General features: G+C 41.2%; 1 protein-coding gene across 2 annotated transcripts; it reads left to right on the forward strand.

Moving 5' to 3' along the window:
• The first annotated feature begins 4930 nt into the window (after positions 1-4930).
• Positions 4931-23933, forward strand: pou5f3 (POU domain, class 5, transcription factor 3). Of its 2 annotated transcripts, none has more exons than XM_039763890.1 (5): positions 4931-5707; positions 12869-12980; positions 19045-19175; positions 19582-19746; positions 23258-23933. In XM_039763890.1, the coding sequence occupies exons 1-5, from the start codon at positions 5225-5227 to the stop codon at positions 23516-23518; spliced, it is 1152 nt and encodes a 383-aa protein (XP_039619824.1). In that variant the 5' UTR covers positions 4931-5224; the 3' UTR covers positions 23519-23933. The 2 variants fall into 2 exon arrangements, with proteins under 2 accessions (XP_039619824.1, XP_039619823.1); XM_039763889.1 differs by having other exon boundaries at positions 4932-5707; positions 12866-12980.
• The last annotated feature ends 521 nt before the right edge of the window (positions 23934-24454 follow it).

The raw sequence follows: 24454 nt of genomic DNA on the forward strand, positions 1-24454 counted from the left end.
CACATAAAGAAAAAGCAGGGCCACTTAGCATCACCAGTTCACCTAACTTGCATGTCGTTAGACTGTGAGAGGTAACCCACGGGGGGACATGAAAACTTCATGCATGGAGGAACCAGGATGTGAAATCTTGTCTCCTTACTCCAAGGCAGCAATGCTAGAAAGGCAACACTGTGTTGCCCATAAGATGTGCCCATTTATCTTTAAAAGTGGCACAGTATGTTACATGTTACTGATGTAGCTGTTACAAAAAAAAATGAATTTGTGTACAGACTATTCTGGGCACCCTCACCAGTCCAGGGATTGGGACAAATATTCTCAACCCTCTGACTACCACCACCACTGTTGGAGTCTCATTTTAAACTGCAGGACAGAAATGGATGGCATGAGTGAAGTTTGCAGGGGACAAAATGGGAAAGATGGGCATAGGGGGACTGTGTGCATAGCGATGGCAGACTCTCTGATTCAGTGCAGTTTGGACACTGCATAGATTGTCTACTGCCACACTAATTCATCTACAGCTGAGGTATCCAGATCTCTGCTCATCCTGTCCAGAGCAGCTCTGTAGTTTATACATGTAACAGAATGTCCTATAAAGTATGTGCAGTGGGTTGTAGTGATTATGGCTGTGGATTTTAAAACACAATGTTGTTGGCACAAATCCATGTTTAAACTTGAACAATCACTTAAACGGACAAAACCATATTTAAACAAATGTATCTAAAGAAGTATTATTTGCGAATACGTTGGCCTATGCGTTTACCCAAGGCAACTTAGAAGTTCAGAATATGTTCAGAACTGCCAAGACATGAAGTTGAAGCAGAAACCTTGACAACCTTTAAGAAATTTCTGGATGAGATATTGGGACCGCATAGCTATTAGCTAAATAAACAGGCTTGATGGACTGAATGGCCTCCTTTGGTTTGTCAAATTTCTTATGTTCTTGTGTAAGTTAAGTGGCTTAGTCACAGTCATGCAGGGCCAATTGTATTGATGATCTTGAAAGTCACCTTGGGTAAAGGTGTTAACCAGACATACTATAATAATCAATTTCCACCTCCCATTGTCTGTTTCTCTCATTTTGTTGCAGTCTGCTTACAATATCCAACAGCCAATTCAGCAGAGCTCTACCTCAGATTTACTGCCCCTCTCACCTAATACCACTATGCTTATTCTGGAAGTCCAGGTTTGTCTGCCCTCTCTCCATGCTGAGTTCCAGGCAGCACAATATGCCCACACTCTGCTCTGGTGGGCTTACAGGATGAACATGCTATGGTCAGGGTAAAGTTGGGCTGGCTAGACTGAAACAACATTTCTACAGTTGAGTAGACTTTCCAGTTTCCAGTATGTGGTCTCTGGTGGACACATCACACTTAAAAGGGAACTTCACAAACATTCTGTAGGCTCCAGTTTAAAATCAGTGGCAAGTTTTGAATTTTAGTCTTAGGCTAATAGCATGCTAGTTGGATGTGCAGGGGAGCAGAGCTGGGCCTCGAAACCTAAGGTGAGCAGAGTCAGTGGGTTCCAGTGGTCGAAACCTAAGGTGAGCAGAGTCAGTGGGTTCCAGTGGATGTGGATTCAAAGTCACAACTTTTCTAAATGAAAAGAAGGCTATAGCCAAAAATGTGAAAGTGGCCCAAGGACAGGGTGGATAAAAAAGGGCACATGGTGGGGGTGAGGGGTGATGGAGTGGAAAACAGAATGAGGGAGACAATGACTCATCAAAGAGGCTGAGGTCATTGTTTAGTCTGAATGGGCACTTAAAAGACCAGCCTAGCTGGTCGTCACTTTGGGGGTGGAGCAGTCTTACACATCCTTGCAATACAAAGGTGTAATCTGATGAGCTCATTGCAAGCTAGACTGACATACAGTATAAAAGAATTCCCTAGTGCTTCCTTCTGGAAAATTCTCATACTTCATGAACGATTCATTCATTTATCCATTATCATACCTGCTTAAGCTAACTCATTGCTGTACGTGCCAGAATCTATCCCAGGACTCATTTGTATACACATCCATGGGGCAACTTTAGAGTCATTGATTAGCATAAACTACTAAAATTTGGGGGTGTGAAAAGATTACTGGAGTAGCTGCAGGACTTGGCGAGAATGTGCATAGTCCACAGAAACTCACATGTTGGAGCAGTACAACTAAGCATTGTACTGCCCATTTTTTTAAACGATTAACAGAGTTACAGTTGAAACTAATAAACTGATCTAATGAAGGATTTAAAGATGTCCTTCCACTTTGCAGGATATGCTTCTTCATTTTTGTTGAAGAAGGAATTAATTCATGCTTAATATAACCATTTTAATGGTGAACATTAGCTTCTGAAAAAATCTTAGTATTGCAGGAAGACAAAAATATGTTATGCTGATATGCATTAAAGCAATAAGTAGGCTTCTTTTCATTTGTGTCCTTGCTGTGAAAGGAATTGTATAAAACAGATGGAGGTAGCACTGTGGTGCCAGTTTGTGTCTCTGTTGGGATGCCTTCTTTGTGATATCTGCCCCATGTTTTATTTTCTGATTTCCTTTCTAGGGCCAATGAGATGCTGCCAGGGTGGCACGAACAGGCTCTACCTTCCTGCAATCTTAAACAAGATAAAGCTGGGATGAAAAATTTGTTGGCTTCATGCATAAAAAAAACAAAAAAAAAAAAACAGGTGTGAACTACCTGAGTTTTACAGATATGGTAGCAGTCACATTTGAACCTGCAAGCACTGCCCATAGTCACCATTGCTTCATTTGTTACAAAGCAGAGCAGTGAAGTCGAGATTTGCAATTGCATTAGCGTATCAAGCTAAAATTGGTTAGTCTGTTACCATTCATTGTTGTAATTTTAACGTTTACCTTCTCAATATTCAGCATGCATTGAGGTGATTCATTTAAAGCAAATTCTCCAAATGAACAATTTAAACCTAAAAAGTGATACTGTACTTCTTCATTGTGGTGTATGTCATCATTTTAGTCATTAATTATAATCTGAAGTTGGAAAAACTCAGACTTGATAGTCCAGACTTGAGTTTGCAAGTTGTAATTCTGAGTTCAGTGTGTGTTTTCTTTCTATTTTCTGAGCTGGAGATCAGATATTCTGATGTTTTAGTCGAATGCAATATACTGTCTCTATTGGATTTGTACGAATGTTTATCTCTAGAATCTGTGCTGTACTTTAAATACTAAGGGCTTTTAGTGGCATTTTCTCCATGAAACATGCTATATAAAAATAGGGTTGTATGAACATCAGGGCATTTCATTTCAGACACATCCCTTCAACTATTTTCAGATCTTCTAAACATGCTTTCACATTACCCTTTGCTGTCTAGTATCTTTTAGTAAATCCTTCTGTCCAAAAGGAAAAAAAAAATCATAAGTTGCTGTGCTTTTTGGAAAATTGGAATATGTATTTCTTTTTTAGAATTCAGAGAAGAAGGGTAATTTGGTGTAACAGTAAGGCTTTGGACATCAAACCCTGATGTTGTAGGTGCAGATCCAGCTACTGACACTGTGTGACCTTCAGCAGGTCACTTCACCAGTCTGTGTTCCAGCTGGGAAAAACGAAAGAAATATAACCAATTGTATCTGAAATGTCGTACATTGTCTTGGATAAAGGTGTCAACCAAATAAGTAAATGAAAAAAAAAAGTGGCCACTTCTCTCTGTAAAGTTGTAACGAAAACAAACATTTCTGATGACCATTGGCTGAAAACAGGATACCATCCAACATTAATCCATTATACTATGATAGCCTACAACTAACCATTAAATCCACCCATAACCCAGAGTTTCCATGACATCCAAGTTAAAAATCCAAATCAGTGCAGCTAGTTCTGTAACAATTCAGGCACATTAGTTCACCATTTCACTAAATAAGTAGCTAATACCCCTTTCTCTAAGGACATGCAGTAGATTTCTCAATAATAAACCTTGCAACTAATAACCAACCAGGTTATAACACAGTGTCTCTGCCACCTCTGCTAAATAAATTCCAGCTCAACAACAAGCATTAGCACCTCCAGAGGTTCACTGATAGCCAAGGTTCTAGGGAAGTAAAAAGAAGTTTTCAGACCATTTAGATTAGTCCAACAATAAGAGATGTGTTATGACTTTTATAATTGTCCCAGTGGTTATGGGAGAATCCTTTGATCCCAGGATCAGTGCAGAAAGCAATGAGAACACCTGAGATGTGTCCAACAGTAAACAAAGTGCAACCTCAGTGATTGGTATGGCAATACATAGCACATTAAGCCTTCAAATTGTTCCAGTTACCTCAATAAATTAAAAACAAAAACATACATATTGGAAATATCAGCTTGTAGCTGTTCCAAACAGATAATTGTATTACTAAGTTGATCAGATCACTAAGACACCACAATACCAATACATTTTGCACTAAAACCCTAGACTATATGCCATCTTTTCTTTCTTGCTCAAAACTTAAAGATCAATCCAGAAACAACCTCATCTTCAAAAAGTGCATTGATCACTCAATAAGCATGGTGCCTATCTGATTGCTAGCGATTAATGAAGCAAGTAAAGCCAGATTTTGTGACAATTACATCATATTCTTGATCCAGCAACTGAGGCTATTCAGTTAACCATATATTACCATAGGAATATATCTGGACACTTTCAGTTGGCTCAGTTACAGGCAGGACTGTGAAGAACACAAATTAAGACTGTAGATCAAACATGTTTTTGCAATAATAAGCCAGGGATGCCAAAGTCCCGCCTGGCCCAGAAACAACCATATCAATGTAATCAGTACACTTCATTTCACAATTGCCAGGTTCTTTATGGCCTGGGCTATCATGACTTGCATAAGGCCAGATGACTTTTCCAGTTCGCAGCCGATAGCTCTTCACCTCGCAGACAGACGTGAATGGCCACTTAACAGCCATGAAATGGACAATTAAATCCCCCCCTGCCCCCTGGTGCGTCGGGCGGATGTACGCGCGCCCCCACCCCGACCACATCAAGTTCATTTACGGCGCCTCGCTCCGCGGCCAATTGTCTTGGATGGCCAATGAGAGCCCTGAACATTAGCATACGGACCAAGGCACTCATTAGCGCTGAAATTGAATTAGCGCGTCTCATTAGTGAGCTCTGAACGATAACGCGTGCAATGGAGTGTGGAGGTGCGTGAGATTAGTAGAGTCGAGTTTGGCCATTCGCCATACGTTGGTTTGCCGGGCAGGAGTGGATCGGGCCGGTTCGGCCCGAGCAGACATGTGGCGCTGCTTGGAGTTCGGTATGCAGGAGGAGTCGCATCCCTACGCTCCACCGTCCTCGTATGCGGGGGTGGCCACGCCGCACTTCTTCCCGTTCTCGTCGGTCACTGGTGACTACCGATACCCTGACGTTACGGCGGGAGATCCGGGTCAGTGCAGAACTCGGTGTCCCGTCCCGTCCCCAGCGCCCGGAACTGCAGCGGTCCACCAGCCGCCTACAGACACCTGGGAGTTGGCGATAAAAAGCGAGAAGAACTCCGATGACTACATTTGTGAAGGCAGGGAGCCCGGGACTTACGGCAGTTATTGGCCTAAAACCTGGGGCCCACCTTCATGGCCGGGTCTTCCCACGGGGGCCAGTCCACCAGCCGCTTCGACTTCAACCGTTGCCACGCCGGTGTACCCTTCGAACTCTGGAGGCAGCGGCTCCTCCAGTGGCGGGGGCAGCGAGCTGGGACACTCCAGTGACTCCGAGGAAGAGGTAAGGCGAGGAGCTCATTTTGATAAGACTTTGCCAGTCTATTAAGATATAACCACGCAGCGATTTTGTTCTACCTGTCTGTCTGCTCAGTGGAAACTTCGTGCCATCTTAGGACCATTGACGTCACAAAGTCAGAACTGAAGTGCATGCAAGTGTACATAGAGCACTTTGGTGGTCAGGTGGTGAGTTGCCGTCCGTATAGTTTAATGATTACAACAAGTGGTCCAGAAAATAAACGAATTGCTAAGGCTTGGATTAAACTTGACGATAAATAACCTACAGGCATTCGTTGAAGCAACTCTTCGTTTCAGGTTTAGTCACTACTTGTTTAGTTGTCTCCATTTATATCTGATGGTTTTACCCTGCTGTTGGATGAATGCATGAGAGAGTTTTTTTTTTTTTTTTCCTGATCTGTAAAATTTTAAAAAGTGGTGTCATTCTTTATAAATACACACAATTGTAAAATGTTGCTAAATATTTGCTTCCTCTGTTGAATTCCTCCTTTGTGTTGGCTCTTTTTTTTTTTTTTTTTTTTTTAACTTCACTGCCTAAATCGCCAAATATTTGCTTTATGTTCTGATTGTGTATTTTGTGACCTTTTAAAAAAGTTTACTTTGTTTTTTAGCATTCAAAAACTTAGTTAATGCAAAACCTATTCGTGAACAATAAAGATAAGGAAGAAAATCTCATGGTAGACATTACACTACTGGGGAATTCTGGGATTGAAGGGATAAATCGCTGCAAAGACAGCAGCTGACCTTTTATGATATTTGTTTGGAATGGATTAGTCCTAATGGAACCCCAAGACGGGGTCTTAACTCTTAATTGACCATAATGTGTTTGATAAACCTAGCACAGTAGAAACCCCCATCAGATCACTGTCTAGTAGCAGTCTTGCCTGGTGGTGTGGACAGGAGTTGACTGCAGAAGGTCATGAATTTAATAGATTTCTCAGTGTGTACTACTATACTACTTATTTGTGACTTACTATTAGGATACAAGTTCCCTTGAGTTTGAACATTTGATCCATGCTTGACCACATGGCAGTGGTGGCGATACCCATTTATTTGTGTGTGGGCATTAGTGTCGGTCTTCGGTGTATGTGATTTACTCCCTACTTTTCAATTCCTTGCTAATTAAAAATTTTGATAACACATCTTGCTAACAAATGGCTAATTTAATTAACCTTTGCTTCATAGAAGAAAATGTGAGGTAAATATATTATTTTTGGAAAGCCAGTAAACTTTCTTTTCAAGCTTTATTTTGCAGTCGTCTTGAAGTTGAATCTTACACTAAAATGAGTATAGTTGTAAGTGGTTTCTGGCCTTGGGTCTCTAATTATGGAGGCACCAAGTCCTTGGTGAGCATGCTTGGTTACTTGTGGATTATGTTCTTTGGTTTCTTAATGTCCTGTCAATCAGATGTAACCATTTTAAATTTCTTAGATTTACCACAAAATATCAAGTGCAGTCAAACTTGTAGGCAGTCATGAAAGGTAATATCAATTTTATATCGATTTCAGCTTTGACACTTGTGTACCAGAACAGTCTTATCTTAGTGTTACCACACCCTGGCATTGACACCCCAGAACTACCAAACCCCAGATGTGAAGAAACGCCACAGATGCTGACCTGTTTCAGGTTGGGACTTTTGATTTGCAGCACTCTGTCAATGCTCTGACAGCACCTAGAGAGGATAATGGTAGGAACCCCACAGCTAACTTATGTTCATTTCCTGGCAGAAGCTGATTGTGAATTTGTTTGCTGGAACATGCTTTAATACAAGCATGTCTTGTATTCCTTGAAGCATGATGGATTTTCTCCTGATGGAGATGTTTGTAGTGATGGTTGAAAAGAATTTTTAATCTCCTATTTTCATGCAGAATTGAAAGTTTATAATGAAGCCAATAGTGACCAATGCCAAGGATGGGAAATATGGCAGGGGAGAATAAAATCTTGCATTACTCATGTTGCATAAGCCTCTTGTCTGTTATCCAGTCATTTGCACAAAACATTAAAAAAAAAAAAAAGCATACATTTTGAAAGTTGCCTCTAGATTTCTCAACGCACACCATAAACGCAAGTCTCATAGGATTGACTTTTTAAAGACCTGCCTCTCGCGCTTATTTGTTGGTCAAGAGTCCTGTCTTCAATTGGCAAAAGTCTGTTTTAAAGATGTGTGTGTCTGTCTGGAGATTCTCTGGTTCATCCAAGCCTTGTGCTCCAAACAATTGGTGTAGGTTGCCCTACAATTTAATGCATGGATTTAGAAAATGGATGGACAGAAGTATCAATAAAGGTTAATGAGCTTGTTGAGGTAAGCCTATCCTTGTGGCATTGGGTACAAGGAAAAAGAGAGACCATTCTGGATTATATGTTGGGCCATCACAGGACACCCTTTCTTTGAATTGCCAATTAGCCTAACATTAGAGTTGCTGAGATGTGAGGTTAAAAGATTTCTTGTAGAAAAACCTCTTGCTGATGCTGGGAGAATGGGGAAACGCCAAATACTGAACTACAGCATTAGAAAATGAGCAATGGAACATCTGAGTTAATGCAGGCAGTCTCTCTCTCTCTCTCTGGGAGACAAATGCAAGAACACCCTTAATTTCAAGTTATTGTAAAGATCTAGCAATGAAAAGCACAATTTGGTCAATATGTCGGAATATAAATTGACACAGAATATAATTTGTGCAAGGCCAGTCTTCTCCCAAGGCAATCTAGGGGCTTTTTGTTGCTTAAGTGGCTTAAAAAAGAGAGAATTTGGTGTAGCTTCCCACTTATGTTAGTGTTTAAGAGTGGTCTGGGGTTGTTTATTTTTCCCCCCTCTTAAGTGGGCAGTTGTCATGGTCAAAGTACCTAGATATGCGCACACAAATTGGTAGAGCAGTTGTTAAAAGCAGAATTGGCAGTTCATTTGTAGCTGCCAAATTCATATGGTTTTATTCTGAGTTTCAAAGAGCATTAATGTGATTTTTATAGAAGTCTGTTTTGGAAAACATAGGACTATAGCAAAGAACCAGTACCAAATGTTTATAAGCTAAACGTTTCATAAAGTGCCCGTACCTTTTTAGTATGTCTGGAGCCTTAACATATGTACACAGAAGCGCAGTGCTCTTCTACCCTGCATTCCTTACACAAGCAGGTGGCATGTAGTTTTAAGATAGTCATTGATTGTGAGGTGAAAGTTGGGACCAAAGCGCAAATTTGATTCCTATTCCCATCTTTCAGAATATGCTGAAGACTCCATGAGACTTTGTAGGCTGTTTCTATGTTTTTGGCAACGGCTCAAGTTTTTTGAAATTCAACTTCATTTACCCATTATTTTAAGTAAAGGTAAGTTATAGTGCTGTTGAGGGCAGTACATGTTTCTTATCGCCTATTCTGCTTCTTCAGGTCCCGTCCACACTACTACATCTTCATTTAAGAAGCATGCATTTGTCAATTTTCTGCACCTTACTCCATGTTTGACCCCTGAAAACGAAGTCTTGCATTTCTTTTCAGGGCTGGATACTTCCATAAACTCTGTTTGTGTGTACTAGCAAAAACAATCATCTAATTGGCACAAACCAATCGGAACACAATGTCCTGACCCTTCCTGGTTGGACTCTGCTCATTATAATGACTTCTTCACCAATTTGGCTACCCTTTACGGAAGAGAAATATTTTCCAACATAGCGGGCATAGAAGTGTTGCTTTCCATGACACTTGTAATGCTGCTTACAAACTAGAATTTAGAAGCATGCAGGTAAAGTTTGACTGCTGTACTGATGTGTAAAAGGCAAGTTTACTGGTTAGTGCAGGTTTGCGATAAATTCTCTGGCCAACTGTTAGCGTTCGCAGTGGAAACATTGAGAGCCCTCTGAAAATCAAATTGTCAATTTTGTTTTACCAGCATACAGAATGAAGATGTGAATTGTTTCTTATGAGGCAGAATATATCCCGAAAATTTTAAGTTGGAAAATTTTAATTTCTGCTAACCCAATGGAGCGCATATGCTCTATCTCCATTTGTATTTTGTTTCCTCCTCAGTATTTGTATTCAATGATGCCACCTTACAGCCAACTGAAACTCCAATAATTGTTTAAAAATGTAATCTTTGTCTTTAGGTAACTTTTTTTTTTTTTTTTGAGATACTCAAATTTGGTTCTCGAATCTTGATGCAGTTTTCTTTTTTTTTCCTGTTTTTAGAAAATTGTAACGGCAGCTTTACATGACTGCTGCTCAGAGTCAGGAGTCCTATTCTGAGCAATTTCCTGAGATTACAACAGAATCTAGAACTGAGCTATGGCTTCTTGCAACCCTGTAGTGGACAGTGTCAGAAAATGTATGGATGGATGGAATATTTCTGGTTAGTAGGCACTGCTAGATTGCTCAGGAATACTGCAGTATTAAGCTGTTTAGTAGTTGGCCTTCTTGAAATATATGGTGCAGTTTATAGTAAATGTTTGTTTGTTTTTATATAAAAAATGAATGCTTATGGAAAGTTGTACATAATATTCTCTTTTCCTTAGTCTGGAGTTCGATCAGTGCCTTAACTGAAACTGACCATAATAAACAGCTGAGTAAAATGGAATAGTGGTATAGCACTGGTTCGAGGTGCTTTAGAGAACTTTAGATTAATATCTAGTTGAATTCATCTGAAAGTGCAGTTCCTGTATTATTGCTGGCTAAATCCTATCCGTAGGACTGAAGTCTTGACTTTTACATATTTAGACTATTCTACTATACTAGTTACTGCTAGCGTACATTTTACTAGTTTATTACATGTGTCCTTAGCATTAACTTTCGAGATTTTTTTTTTTTTTCCTCTTCCTCTTTTAAAAACCAGAAGTGCACACATTAAGAGAGAATTTGGCATTTCCGGAATGCTTTGTGATGGTAGGCAGTGATCAGGCTTGGAAATTAGAAGTACAAGAGTGTGTGAAATTTTATTTTGTAATATAGTAACACTGGATTTTAAACAAATAGAATCTTGCTGCAGTTTTTCCACTCATTAAATACTTGCCCCAAGATCTGCAGGTGTGTGTTGCTGCTAATCTCTTTAATCTAAGGGTAATTCCAGACTTTATTAAAAGTGAATCTCTATCTTAAAATGTCTGTTCTGTTGTTGGCTAAGCATGGCTGAATACATGTGGTGTTTTACACTTTCCCCAGTATTTGGCTGGGGAAGAAGACTGGTTAAACTAACTTTGCTTTGGCTTGGAATATTGCTGTATGCAACATCTGATGATTTTTACTCATTTGCTACCCTGTGTGTGTATGCACACTTCTTCTTAAACTGTTATATTGAGTATGTTTTAAATGTGCTGCTCGGAAAGGACTTTGTTAAATGGTGCAATTTCAAACCACCTACACCTGAACACCAGCAAAACCAAGAAGCTGGTGATGAATTTTAGGAAGCCCAGGCCCCTCATGGATCCTGTGATCATCAGAGGTGACTGTGTGCAGAGGGTGCAGACATATAAATACAGGGGAGTGCAGTTGGATGATAAATTGGACTGGAGTGCCAATACTGATACTCTGTAAGAAAGGACAGAGCTGACTGTACTTAGAAGGCTGGCATCCTTCAACATCTGCAATAAGATGCTGTAGATGGTTCTATCAGATGGTTGTGGTGAGCGCCCTCTTCTATGCGGTGGTGTGCTGGGGAGGCAGCATAAAGAGGGATACCTCACGCCTGGACAAACTGGTGAGGAAGGCAGGCTCTATTGTAGACAGGTAGCTGGACAATTTGACCTCCATGGCAGAGCAACGGGCACTGAGCAGGCTCCTAGCAATGGAAAAATCCACTGCATCCTCTGAATAGGATCATCTCCAGACAGAGGAGCAGCTTCAGCGACAGACTGCTGTCACTGTCCTGCTCCACTGACAGGCTGAGGAGATTGTTCCTCCCCCACCCTAATTGACTCTTCAATTCCACACACGGGGGGTTGGTGGTAAACATTAACATTACTGTATACAAAATTGTCTGCTATACCTTCATTATCACTCTTTTTAATTTAATATTGTTTTTCAGTATGCTGCTGCTGGAGTATGTGAATTTCCCCTTGGGATTAATAAAGTATCTATATGGTACAGTTAGTGTCCATTGATCAACGTAGACGGTGCACTTGCTGCCAAACTTCCATTAAACCAATTCTAAATGCATTTGGCTGTGGATAGACGTTACCAAAGCACTAGTAACCAGGAATCTTCTATCCTTTGTGTGAGAATCCAAAGCAATTCAATTTGCACCATTACCAATTGTGCAATTTGAGGTCGTATTTAATAGTCTGCAGTTGAACATTCTAAGCCTCTTCATTGCAGCAGATCTAAATGGAACTACTAAATTTAAAAATGTATTGTCCTTATTCTCTTTTAAAAGCTAATGCTCTGAACTAATACTAAAAAACACTTGATCCCTGTAAGGTGAATTTGGTGGGGAGATGGGACTACTAGCTGGCTGTCATTTACAGGGAATCCTGATCTAATCTGCCTGGGAGACCCTGTCCTAGAGTAGTTCAGTGTCTTCTGATCTTTATGCATATTTTTGGGTTTGGCACAGGACTTGCACAATAAAGCTAGACAGCATTGTCTTTAGGAAACCTGCAATGACTAAGTATACAATTGTTTTTTGATTGTAGGATTTTGGCATGGACTACAACTGATCAACACCTCTTGTATACCATCCCTCTTCAACATAATGCACAACTACCTAGAGCAAATGAGTGACAGTTACATTTGCATGATTGAGAACTTTGAAAATTTTAAATCTAATTTTGGGGTTTCATGGGCTTGAGCCTATTATGGCAAACAACAACGCAGGACCCAGACCATCAGAAGTTTAGTTATTCTTCAGAGTATTTGTTCCTTACATTTTTCTTTTGTTTAATTTTATTTTTCTGTCTTCTCCCTCCTTTCTCTAAACCAATACACAAGTTTAGAAAGGCACATAATATTCTATGTAGATTTACAAGATGGAATACGACTAAATATAAGAAATCTAACTTACCCAGGATTTTACTTTGACTTTTTTTTGGTGTGTGATCCTTAAAGTGCACTGCTGACCTCCAGAAGTGATTTAAGGAGTGATTAATGACAACCTTTTTATGTATTAAATAGCTTTTGTTTTTTGTGTTTTGAAGTGGTTTAAGTGTTGAAACGTGGTCTCTTTTAGCAGGAGAAGATATCCACAGAAGAATTGGAGCGGTTTGTCAAAGAGATGAAACATAAGAGGGTCACTTTGGGCTTCACCCAGGCAGATGTTGGTGTGGCACTTGGAAATCTTTATGGTGAGTCCAAGCTTCCCCCTCCTCCTCTTGTTGGAGCATACTATTTCATTTATCTCTTAATAGGAGTTTAACTCCAAGAAGTGGTGTAGTGCGGGTTTTTGTACCTACCGTTAATTAAATGCCTTTTTACTTATCCATTCCTATATTATAAAATAAGCAGTGTGTTTACATGTACACACACAACCAGGATAAGGTTGTGGAAAGTGCTCTGATCTCAATGTGGAGAGAGGAAAACAACCATTAATTTCCTCTGAGTCTGAAAACGTGCATGGAGTGTTTGTAAGTAATGAATAATGTAACTAAATATGTATCGCAAAATGCAAAGCATTACAAACCGTGCATGCTCTGTTTTTCTTTTGTATGACAAACTACATATTTGTTGTTAAATTTTAAGCCTATATATGAACCTTAGTTTTTCTGTGGCTGTGTTTCTGGTCAGTTTCATGAATTTCTTTGTGTATGTCTTGAGCATGGGAAAGGTGCTATATAAATAAAGGGCTAAACTTTTAAAATTTGTGCTGAGAAGTAAACTTTTTTTTTTTTGTTTCTCTCATGTCCCCAAACTTAAATATTTGTGCTATGGACACAGACCACTGCATCATTTGGTCCCACTGGTTCAACATACACATTTCAGCTGGATTAAAGCTAAATTGATGCTTTAATGTTTCTGTTACTGGATTACTTGCTGCACACTCTTTTCTGTGTAATGGGGTGCTGCAAAGAATCGACAAACTCCACGTTGCTGAGATAATGCATGTATTTTTACTTCAATAAAAGTAACTTCCAATTTCATTGGATTACTCGCTGCTTTAAGTGATCAAACTGTTATGCTGTTACTTCTAATGCCACCAAAACCGCTCCAGAGAGAGTGTTGCTGAGCTTGGCGCACTGGATGTTTATCTCATCATAAATTTAGTGATTTCTGAAATAGAGACTGATTTATTTAATCCAGGACAAGGAATAATGTGATTGGCAAAGAATTTGCCTCAGAACATGCATCTTTGGCTGCTGGATGCATTTGCAAAGCAAAGACCGGTAGCCACCCAGACATGTGCAGACTATAAAATCCTTGACTGTAGCCCAATTGGTTACTTGCAGAGAAATGTGTGTGAACCTGGTTTCTCAAACCAGGTTAAAGGTTTTAATGGCATTTTAGAAACTATGTCTGTGAATAACTGGGTTGTTAAAGCACATGCAAACACACATTTACTTAACTACAAAAGTGTTTTGGAAACTGCTGCTGCACTTTGACTTAACTGTAAAGATAATCCATATGTAGTTCCTTTTAAAGAATATAAGTAACTTGTAAATATAAAATCTGATGGCATGCAATGAAAAACTGGTAATCTGGACACCTGTAGGTGTTTTATGAATTTACTCATGTCCCAACCCTTTCCTAAATCAAGTTTTCGATGTTCCATCCTCTTCCGCTTATCCGAGGTCGGGTCGCGGGGGCAGCAGCTTAAGCAGAGAGGCCCAGACTTCCCTCTCCCCGGCCACTTCCAGCTCTTCCGGGAGAATCCCAAGGTGTTCCAAGGCCAGCCGGGAGACCTAGTCCCTCCAGTGTGTTCTACTCTGAGCCCCTCCCGGATGACTGAGCTTCTCACCCTATCTTTAAGGGAAAGCCCAGACACCCTGCGGAGGAAACTCATTTCAGCCGCTTTGTATTCGCGATCTCGTTCTTTCGGTCACTACCCATAGCTCATGACCATAGGTGAGGGTAGGAGCGTAGATCGACTGGTAAATTGAGAGCTTTGCCTTATGGCTCAGCTCCTTTTTCACCACGACGGACCGATGCAGAGCCCGCATCACTGCGGCTGCCGCACCGATCCGCCTGTCGATCTCACGCTCCATTCTTCCCTCACTCGTGAACAAGACCCCGAGATACTTGAGCTCCTCCACTTGGGGCAGGATCTCTCCCCCAACCCTGAGAGGGCACTCCACCCTTTTCCGGCTGAGGACCATGCTCTCGGATTTGGAGGTGCTGATTCTCATCCCAGCCGCTTCACACTCAGCTGCGAACCGATCCAGAGAGAGCTGAAGATCACGGCCTGATGAAGCAAACAGGACAACATCCTCTGCAAAAAGCAGTGACCCAATCATGAGTCCACCAAACCGACCCCTTCAACACCCTGGTTGCGCTTAGAAATTCTGTCCATAAAAGTTATGAACAGAATCGGTGACAAAGGGCAGCCCTGGCGGAGTCCAACTCTCACTGGAAACGGGCTCGACTTACTGCCGCAATGCGGACCAAGCTCTGACACCGGTTGTACAGAGACCGAACAGCTCTTATCAGGGGTCCGTACCCCATACTCCCGAGCACCCCCACAGGATTCCCGAGGGACACGGTCGAATGCCTTTTCCAAGTCCACAAAACACATGTAGACCGGTCGGGCAAACTCCCATGCACCCTCCAGGACTCTGCTAAGGGTGAAGAGCTGGTCCACTGTTCCGCGACCAGGACTAAAACCACACTGTTCCTCCTGAATCCGAGGTTCACTATCCGACGGACCCTCCTCTCCAGAACCCCGAATAGACTTTTCCAGGGAGGCTGAGGAGTGTGATCCCTCTATAGTTGGAACACACCCTCCGTCCCCTTTTAAAGAGGGGACCACCACCCCGGTCTGCCAATCCAGAGGCACTGTCCCGATGTCCATGCGATGTTGCAGAGACGTGTCAACCAAGACAGTCCTACAACATCCAGAGCCTTAAGGAACTCCGGGCGATCTCATCCACCCCGGGCCCTGCCACCAAGGAGTTTTTTGACCACCTCGGTGACTTCAGTCCCAGAGATGGGAGAGCCCACCTCAGAGTCCCCAGGCTCTGCTTCCTCATTGGAAGGCATGTTAGTGGGATTGAGGAGGTCTTGAAGTACTCCTCCCACCACCCATAACGCCCGAAGTCGAGGTCAGCAGCGCACCATCCCCACCATATACGGTGTTGACACTGCACTGCTTCCCTCCTGAGACGCCGGACGGTGGACCAGAATCTCCTCGGCCGTCCAAAGTCGCTCTCCATGGCCTCTCAAACTCCTCCCATGCCCGAAGTTTTGCCTCAGCAACAACCGGCCGCTCCGCTTGGCCTGCCGGTACCTATCAGCTGCCTCCAGAGACCCACAGGACAAAAAGTCCTATAGGACTCCTTCTTCAGCTTGACGGCATCCCTCACGCGGTGTCCACCAACGGGTTCGGGATTGCCGCCACACAGGCACCACCACCTTGCGGCCACAGCTCCGTCAGCCGCCTCAACAATAGAGGCACGGAACATGGCCCATTCGACTCAATGTCCCCACCTCCCTGGGGCGTGGTTGAAGTTCTGCCGGAGGTGGGAGTTGAAGCTACTTCTGACAGGGGACTCTGCCAGCCGTTCCCAGCAGACCCTCACAACACGCTTGGGCCTACCAGGTCTGACCGCATCTTCCCCACCATCGAAGCCAACTCACCACCAGGTGGTGATCAGTTGACAGCTCCGCCCCTCTTCACCCGAAAGTGTCCAAGACATATGGCCGCAAGTCCGACACACGACCACAAAGTCGATCATCACCTGAGGCCTAGGGTGTCCTGGTGCCAAGTGCACATATGAACACCCTTATGCTTGAACATGGTGTTCGTTATGGACAATCCATGACGAGCACAGAAGTCCAATAACAAAACACCGCCGGGTTCAGATCGGGGGGGCCATTCCTCCCAATCACCCTTCCAGGTCTCACTGTCATTGCCCACGTGAGCATTGAAGTCTCCCAGCAAAACGAGGGAATCCCCAGAAGGTATGCCCTCTAGCAACCCCTCCAGAGACTCCAAAAAGGGTGGATACTCCAAACTGCTGTTCGCATATGCACAAACAACAGTCAGGACCCTTCCCCACCACCCGGGCGGAGGGAGGCCACCCTCTCGCCCACCGGGTAAACCCCAATGCACAGGCTCCAAGTCGGGGCAAGAAGTATGCCCACACCTGCTCGGCGCCTCTCACCGGGGGCAACTCCAGAGTGGTAGAGAGTCCAGCCCCTCACAAGGAGATTGGTTCCAGAGTCCAAGCTGTGCGTCGAGGTGAGTCCACTATATCTAGCCGAACCTCTCACCTCGCACACAGCTCAGGCTCCTTCCCTTCAGAGAGGTGACATTCCACGCCCCAAGAGCCAGTTTCTGTAGCCGAGGATCAGACCGCCAAGGTCCCGCCTCGCCACCACCCAACTCACACTGCACCCAACCTCCTTGGCCCCTCCCATAGGTGGTGAGCCCATGGGGAGGAGGACCCACGTTGCCTCTTCGGGCTGTGCCCAGCCGAGCCCCATGGGTGCAGGCCTGGCCACCAGGCGCTCGCCATCGAGCCCCACCTCCAGGCCTGGCTCCAGTGGGGGGCCCCGGTGACCCGCGTCCGGGCAAGGGAAAATGTCGTCCAAAGTTTTTGCTCTTCATCGGAGGTTTGCTGAACCGCTCTTTGTCTCATCCCTCACCTAGGACCAGTTTGCCTTGGGTGGCCCTACCAGGGGCATAAAGCCCCGGACAACCTAGCTCCTAGGATCATTGGGACACGCAAACCCCTCCACCACGATAAGGTGACGGTTCAAGGAGGAGAGTTTTCGATGTTTGTAAAAATTGATTTATTTGTATGGAATGTGTGATTTTAATAAAATCCAATATGCAGTACAAAGCTTACCGAAATGTCAGTGGAGCTCAAGGTGTGGTTACCCAGTTAGTATGTACGTATTTAAACAGATCCTAAAATTTATTGGTTATCCAAGTTAATATTCGCTAATACATCAAATTGGGGTTTTTCCATTCGGGTTAGATGTAAAGATTCTTTGAATAACCTTTTGAAGTGTGTAAGAGGTCAATATAAACTCATCGCAAGACGTTTAGAAATTCAGTGGTCTAAAATTATGAATCGTACAAGAAGACTCGTGACTCTTCCTATAATTGTCCCACAGCAAAACTATAAAAATTATACACGTTATTGAAAGGAAACTGGATTACCCATCCAATGATCAATATTCGCTTGCCACATCTAAACTTCATATTCATACCTAAAAAGACAAACCGAATGGCAAAAATATCTTGTACCTTTTTACTTAGTAGTTTTGGTTGTGACTGTCGTTTGCTGTGCTCACTTAACTACAATGTATGACATTTAAGGGTTTGAGTCGGAAAAATATCCATGTTGCCAATTCATTAGTCAACATTTGAGCCCAGGTTTTCATGTGTAAGGAAGAAACATTTACCAGTACTACACCATGCTGCTCATACTTAAAACAGTAAATTAAATTGAAGCAGGAAGAAAATCACTAAAGCAAAATTACTCTAAATTGGTTGAAATGGGTAATTTCCGTTCTTGGTTGGAGGTTAATGTATGCCTGCAGTTTACTGGAAAAATAACTGTTGTTCACCAGTTCCCCTTAAATGATTTTTATATATGGTGGTTGAACATGTTAGAAATTGTCAAGGAAGGCAAGGGCTTTTTTATATGTGTATGTGTATGTGTATGTGTATGTGTATGTGTATGTGTATGTGTATGTGTATGTGTATGTGTATGTGTATGTGTATGTGTATGTGTATGTGTATGTGTATGTATGTATGTATGTATGTGTATGTGTATGTGTATGTGTATGTGTATGTATGTATGTATGTATGTGTATGTGTATGTATGTGTATGTGTATGTGTATGTGTATGTGTATGTATGTGTATGTGTATGTGTGTATGTGTATGTGTATGTGTATGTATGTGTATGTGTATGTGTATGTGTATGTGTATGAAAAAAAGTCCTTATCAGTACCATAAACTCGCCAAGTTTGGTTTCTGGTGGTACAACTTGACTGATACCATTCTTGGCCTTTGATAGATGCCTTGACTGCTAGTTCTGTAACAATCAGTTATTAAAATAAAATAGTGCAATCCCATTTAACCTAGTCTTTGTCATGCACCAATGGTAGTGGCTTGGCAGGCACTAATCTGAAATCTTTTGGGATGGTTTTGGATACCATCTTAAATTCTCAATAGGTTCTGCAGCTGCGTAGTGTGTTAGAGATTGTTTTAACGGATCACATGTGTTTTTTTTTTATTTCTGCAGGAAAAATGTTTAGTCAGACTACAATCTGCCGCTTTGAATCTCTCCAATTAAGTTTTAAAAACATGTGCAAGCTGAAGCCCCTTCTGCAGCGCTTACTGAATGAAGCCGAATCTACAGATAACCCACAGGAGGTGAGATCTTCTAAAATCTGTGCTACTCTTTGGCTTATAGACACTAGCCTCTCAAAGGGTACAAATTCATGTGTATAGTCATTAGGTAAGAAATGAACTACATTGGATCTGAAATTAAGCCATTAAAGTAACTGAATAAACCAAAGAGTTCTTTGAACTACCCCTTCAATCCAATTGTAAGAATCCTTATATAACACTTAATGCCAAATAATAAACATGGTGTATGGTTATAGTAATGCCCCATAAGCGTACATTTGGACAGAGTAGACAAAATGCTTGTACTGATTACAGTAGTTTCAACCAAGGCAAATGCTGATTCATGTAATTATAGATGAAGACCATCAAAGTCTAGGTGTCTGAATATAACGTAGCACAGTTTCACTTAAGATTCTTCCCTATCTCACAGATGTACAAAGTTGAACGTCTGTCTGCAGATATGAAAAAACGCAAGAGGAGGACTAGTCTGGAAGAAAGTGTAAGAGGGGCCCTGGAGGCTGTCTTTCTTACATGTCCAAAGCCCAATACACAGAAAATAGCTCTGATTGCTGATGAACTCAATCTTGAAAAGGATGTAAGTTATCTATTTAGCAATTTTTTTTTTTAATGCTGCTTTGCTTATTCTTCTGTGTCTTGCATGTTCATCTTATCGTGCAAACTTAGGCGGTTGCTTTAATGACCCAAGTGATAATTTTTTAATATACTAAGCATCAAATATCTTTATACTCTATTATTCTCAAAACTGTATATGTTGAGCAAAATTTCTAGTTTATATTGAATTTTTATGAATGACTTTCTTTAAATATAATCATTCATCCTTATTTTAATCCCTGTTTTAAGCAGCTCAGAACCACAGCTAGTACATTACTTAAAATTGGGAGCACTCACAGACTGTTTAAAACCCATCACAGTATGTAGAAAACCTGCTGATTATGTTGTTGGGATGTCTGTGATGCAGTTCATTCTCACTGTAGTATTTTTTTGTATGAGAGGAACACTACAAAAATATACAAGCTGGAGGGATTATCTACAGATTGGGAGTGAATGTGTGAGGCAGCGTTGCTTGACTTTCATTATAGTTACATTTCTAGATACTTTATTAATCCCGAAGGGAAATTCACAAGATGTCCCATATCCTAAGCAAGCATAAGCATCTAAACTTTGCAGACTATTGAAAGTATGTGGTTTGTCATAAGGATTGCCAAATCTTAATGGCTAGTGGTTAGATGTTGATCTATAGGTACCCATATAGCATATTGCTATAGGTAGCAATCGGAGGGTCGCAGGTTCGATCCTGGCTCCCGGCATGAGAATGCAGCTGTTGTGTCCTTGGGCAAGACACTTAACCTACCTTGCCTGCTGGTGGTGGTCAGAAGGATTGGTGGCGCCAGTGTTCGGCAGCTTCGCCTCTGTCAGTGTGCCCCAGGGCAGCTGTGGCTACAAAGTAGCTTATCACCAGCGTATGAATGTGTGTGTGTGTGAATGGGTGAATGACTGTTGTGTTGTAAAGCGCCTAGGGGGGTTCTTGAACTCTAGTAGGCGCTATATCAAATACAGGCCATTTACCATTTTACCCAGCGCTGTGGTAGCAAAAGGGGATTATGTAGTGCACTCTGTACTAGGGAATCTTCTCATTCCTCTTTCTCCAAGAGCTTTCTCATCTACATCCTCTACTGTATTAACTGGGTATTTTACACCAGAAAAACACATGGATATTTAAAGTCTGGTCTGTGCATGTCAGCCTGATGTTATGAGCACAGCATGAGTTAGAAAATAAAACTAATGAGATGGATCAGCGAGTGGAAGCCAAGGCGAATAGGAATAAAAATTAGCTGTTCTGCTTTAGAAATCGGTGGTGAGGGAGTGTTGGATGAATTAATAATCGGTTCAGTGGGCAGGGGACACATGGGAATTTATAGGGATGCCCAGGGGAGTCCAACAGAGTAGTTCTCATCTGAGTTCTTCACCAGAATTTTAAAATATTTGCTGGTGATTTTGAGGTTGGAAGAATGTATTAGTTGCTTGGTAGATCATTGTTAAGCAGCTTGCATATCAAATGCACATATGTAAAGTTTTGCAGCATCAGGTAAGATGATGGGTTCTTTGAAGTTTAGTCAGGATATTTTGTGACATCTATTTGGTGCCAAGTCTCTGCATGGAGTGGAAATATATAATGGCTTTGGGGAAGGTATTTGCTGCAGCCTTGCTTCCTGGTCAGTCAGGGAATAGTTAGAATGGATCCAGCATGAGTATTTGACAAGTGTGGGGGCTGCCTCTCCCAGGCTGGATTAATGGAATTAGAGTTGCTGTATTGAGATTGGCAGTGGAAACATTAAAGGATTAGGATATTTGACAGCTGATACTATTACTGATGCTTGCTTATATCATACATTTTATTTTCACAACTGTTTTACATTAGTTACTGTTGCTAATTACTGATACCGTAATGACACTGCATAGATACTACAGTATATAGCTGTTTCCTGTTCAGGCGTTTATAATTGGTTAAAATACCTTAAACTGTAAGTGCTGGTGATTGCATTTCTGTCGGTACTAATTCTTTGTGTAAATTGTTCTTTTATCATGTATGTACTTTTAAAATGAATCCAAAATAAAACACACTGCTTTGTTTAGCATTATGCAGTTTTATAATAGTACTGATATTTGCCCTTTTTTAAGAATTAGCCTGATGGTGGGGTGGCAGCGGTTATATTCTCTAATAGCTCTTAAGATATCATTTCCTATAGCAATATTTATAGGCTGCCTTACTTTTTAGGAAAATCTAACTACCATTTTAGTCGGTATAAAAACTGACTCTACTAAAGTAGGGACGGGGCTTGTTTTGGATATCCCCACTAGGTGCCATGTTGGAGGACCTGAACATTTGAAATGTTGGACTGCTGCCTTGTTTAGACAGACAAGACTTATTTAAAATGTTCTTACTTAACGACTTAAATGCTACTGTCTAACGGAGTTTTTCTTGTAAAAAAATTTTCAGCCGAAAGCAGGTAGGGCAAGGTTTCATCTGTTTAGTAAAACTTAAATCAGTTTTTGAACTGGTGTTTTGGGGTGTGTGTGTGTGTGTGTGGGTTTTTTTTTTTTTTTCTTGGAATGTCAAAGGTTGTCTTATGCATGGATTAGTTTTTATTGCAGCTTCAACTATGGAAAATGGACTACATAGAACTATCCCCTTTGGCCTCTGAAGTAATCTTATTGTGATGGTTGTTGCTTTACAGTACCAAGACAACTTGATGAAACTAAATCCATCGGTTAACATGTGCACCTGACTGGGGATGTGTAATTTTATAGATGCCGATTTTGCCTTGATCACCAATATGTACTGGTACAGATGAATCCAACTATTAAACTTCTTACAATTCTTTGGTCTCATTTTGAAAATATGTAGCCATTCTGTGTGTAGTTCTTCAGTCTGGTGTGTTTATATATAGCTGTCATGTATTTTGGGGTTTGATAAATGTTGCCTTTTGACATTTGTCAGAAATCTAAAGGAAATAACCAGAAGCAGTCCATCTGTTACCGCTGTGAATATGTATACCGTACAGCATGGCTGAGGTGGATTAGACTCCAAAAGGATTTTATTTACTACAGTCTGCAAATTTCAGATTTGGACCAAATATGTGCATGGAGTAAATAGTTGCATACCAGCCCAGATGCTGTGATTCATAAGTCTCCACTATGAATTATCATGAAATTCAAGTCTTGAAATGTGAACACTATCATGCATCTGTTTCTTTAGAACACCTGTTCAGTGTTGTATTTTAATATTAGGTGAAAAAAATTAATAGACTTGCAGCTTACATTTGAGTGTGAAACTTTTTTTTGGGGGGTTTGGTTTTAGGGAAGTCCAGCATGCCTTTTGCCCCATTTCTGCTTTTTGTGTCCACTTTTTACCAAGGGTTGCCTGGTTTTGTTGCTGGCTTGTTAAATACTGAAGTTGCAGTTGTGGTGTTAATGCAATAAAAACTATAGGGCTTTGGATGCATCAGATTGCAAGTTTTTTTTTTTTTTTAAAAGCTTCATGTTACTTTTGAGTAGTGATGATAATGGTCTCTCTCTCTTTGTAGGTTGTGAGAGTATGGTTCTGTAACAGACGTCAGAGGGATAAGAGGCTAGCCCTGCCTCTGGAAGAGATTGCAGAAGGGCACTACTTTGATCCTAGTTCCAGTTTACACTCTACAAACCAAGCACAGGCATATCCAGGAGCTACCTTGAACCCATCCTCGTCACAACTCTGCATGCCTGCTTTCTACAAACCTGAAATAGGAAAGCAAACTATGCATTCAGGGCACCCCTTGCAGGTGACTGCTGGGCAGCTAACAAGTTGACTCAGTCTCCACTGTGAGGCTAGTACAGTATGAGGCCAAACACCCTCCCTGGATTGGATTTTATTATTATTTTTTTTTTTTTAAATAGTCCAATTCTCTCAAACTAGTTGAGGGTTTTTTTTTTTTTTGGTTTTTTTTATAAATATAAAAAGCCCTTCCCCTAAAATGGAAGTTGAATGACTAATGCATATTCACTGCCAGCATGTAGCAGCACCTTTGTCCTGTATTTTATACATAGTAGTGGCAAATTAACAGCCTGGTCAGAGTTTATATACCACAACTGATGATGGAAAATCGGGCAGAAGCTTCCTTTTGTCTGTGTTCCAAGGGCTTGAGACGCATTTTTTTTATCTATATTTATTAATCTGTTCCTTTTTGTATATTTTGATCATCCTGACTGTGCTTTTTTATATTAAACTAATTTTACCTAACCTATTACATTTTGTTAATTTATGTAGCTTTTAATTTTTTTTTTTTTTTTGTTTTGTATATGAATATCAGTTTTAGATGGAAGTTTGTAGAGACAATTGACTCTGACCTAAATGAAATTGAAAGAGCAGTTGATGATGTGACTAATTAGTTTAGTTGAGCAAGTCATTCATTTACATTTTTTTACAGAAGTGAATTTGGCATTGTTCTCCTTGGTTTATATTACAAACAGGCTTGTTTGTTCAAGTTAAAGGCTAAAGATTTTGTTCTGGGAATTGCCCAATTTTAAAACAATCTAGTTGTGTTTTTGTTATACAGCAAACTCGAATGTCAGCATTCTTAATTACTATTTGAAAAATTACATCTTTAATTTATTACAGATTCACCATGTTTAGATGTTTCTGAGTTGTATGCAAAACTCCTTGCACTGGCAAGGCATCAATACATAAATGTCAGAGAATCCCATTGCCTTCAACTTGTAAGGCATAATGCATTCTGTTTTTAGCT

This window comes from Polypterus senegalus, chromosome 9 (assembly GCF_016835505.1).
Source record: "Polypterus senegalus isolate Bchr_013 chromosome 9, ASM1683550v1, whole genome shotgun sequence".
NCBI classification, from domain to species: domain Eukaryota; kingdom Metazoa; phylum Chordata; class Cladistia; order Polypteriformes; family Polypteridae; genus Polypterus; species Polypterus senegalus.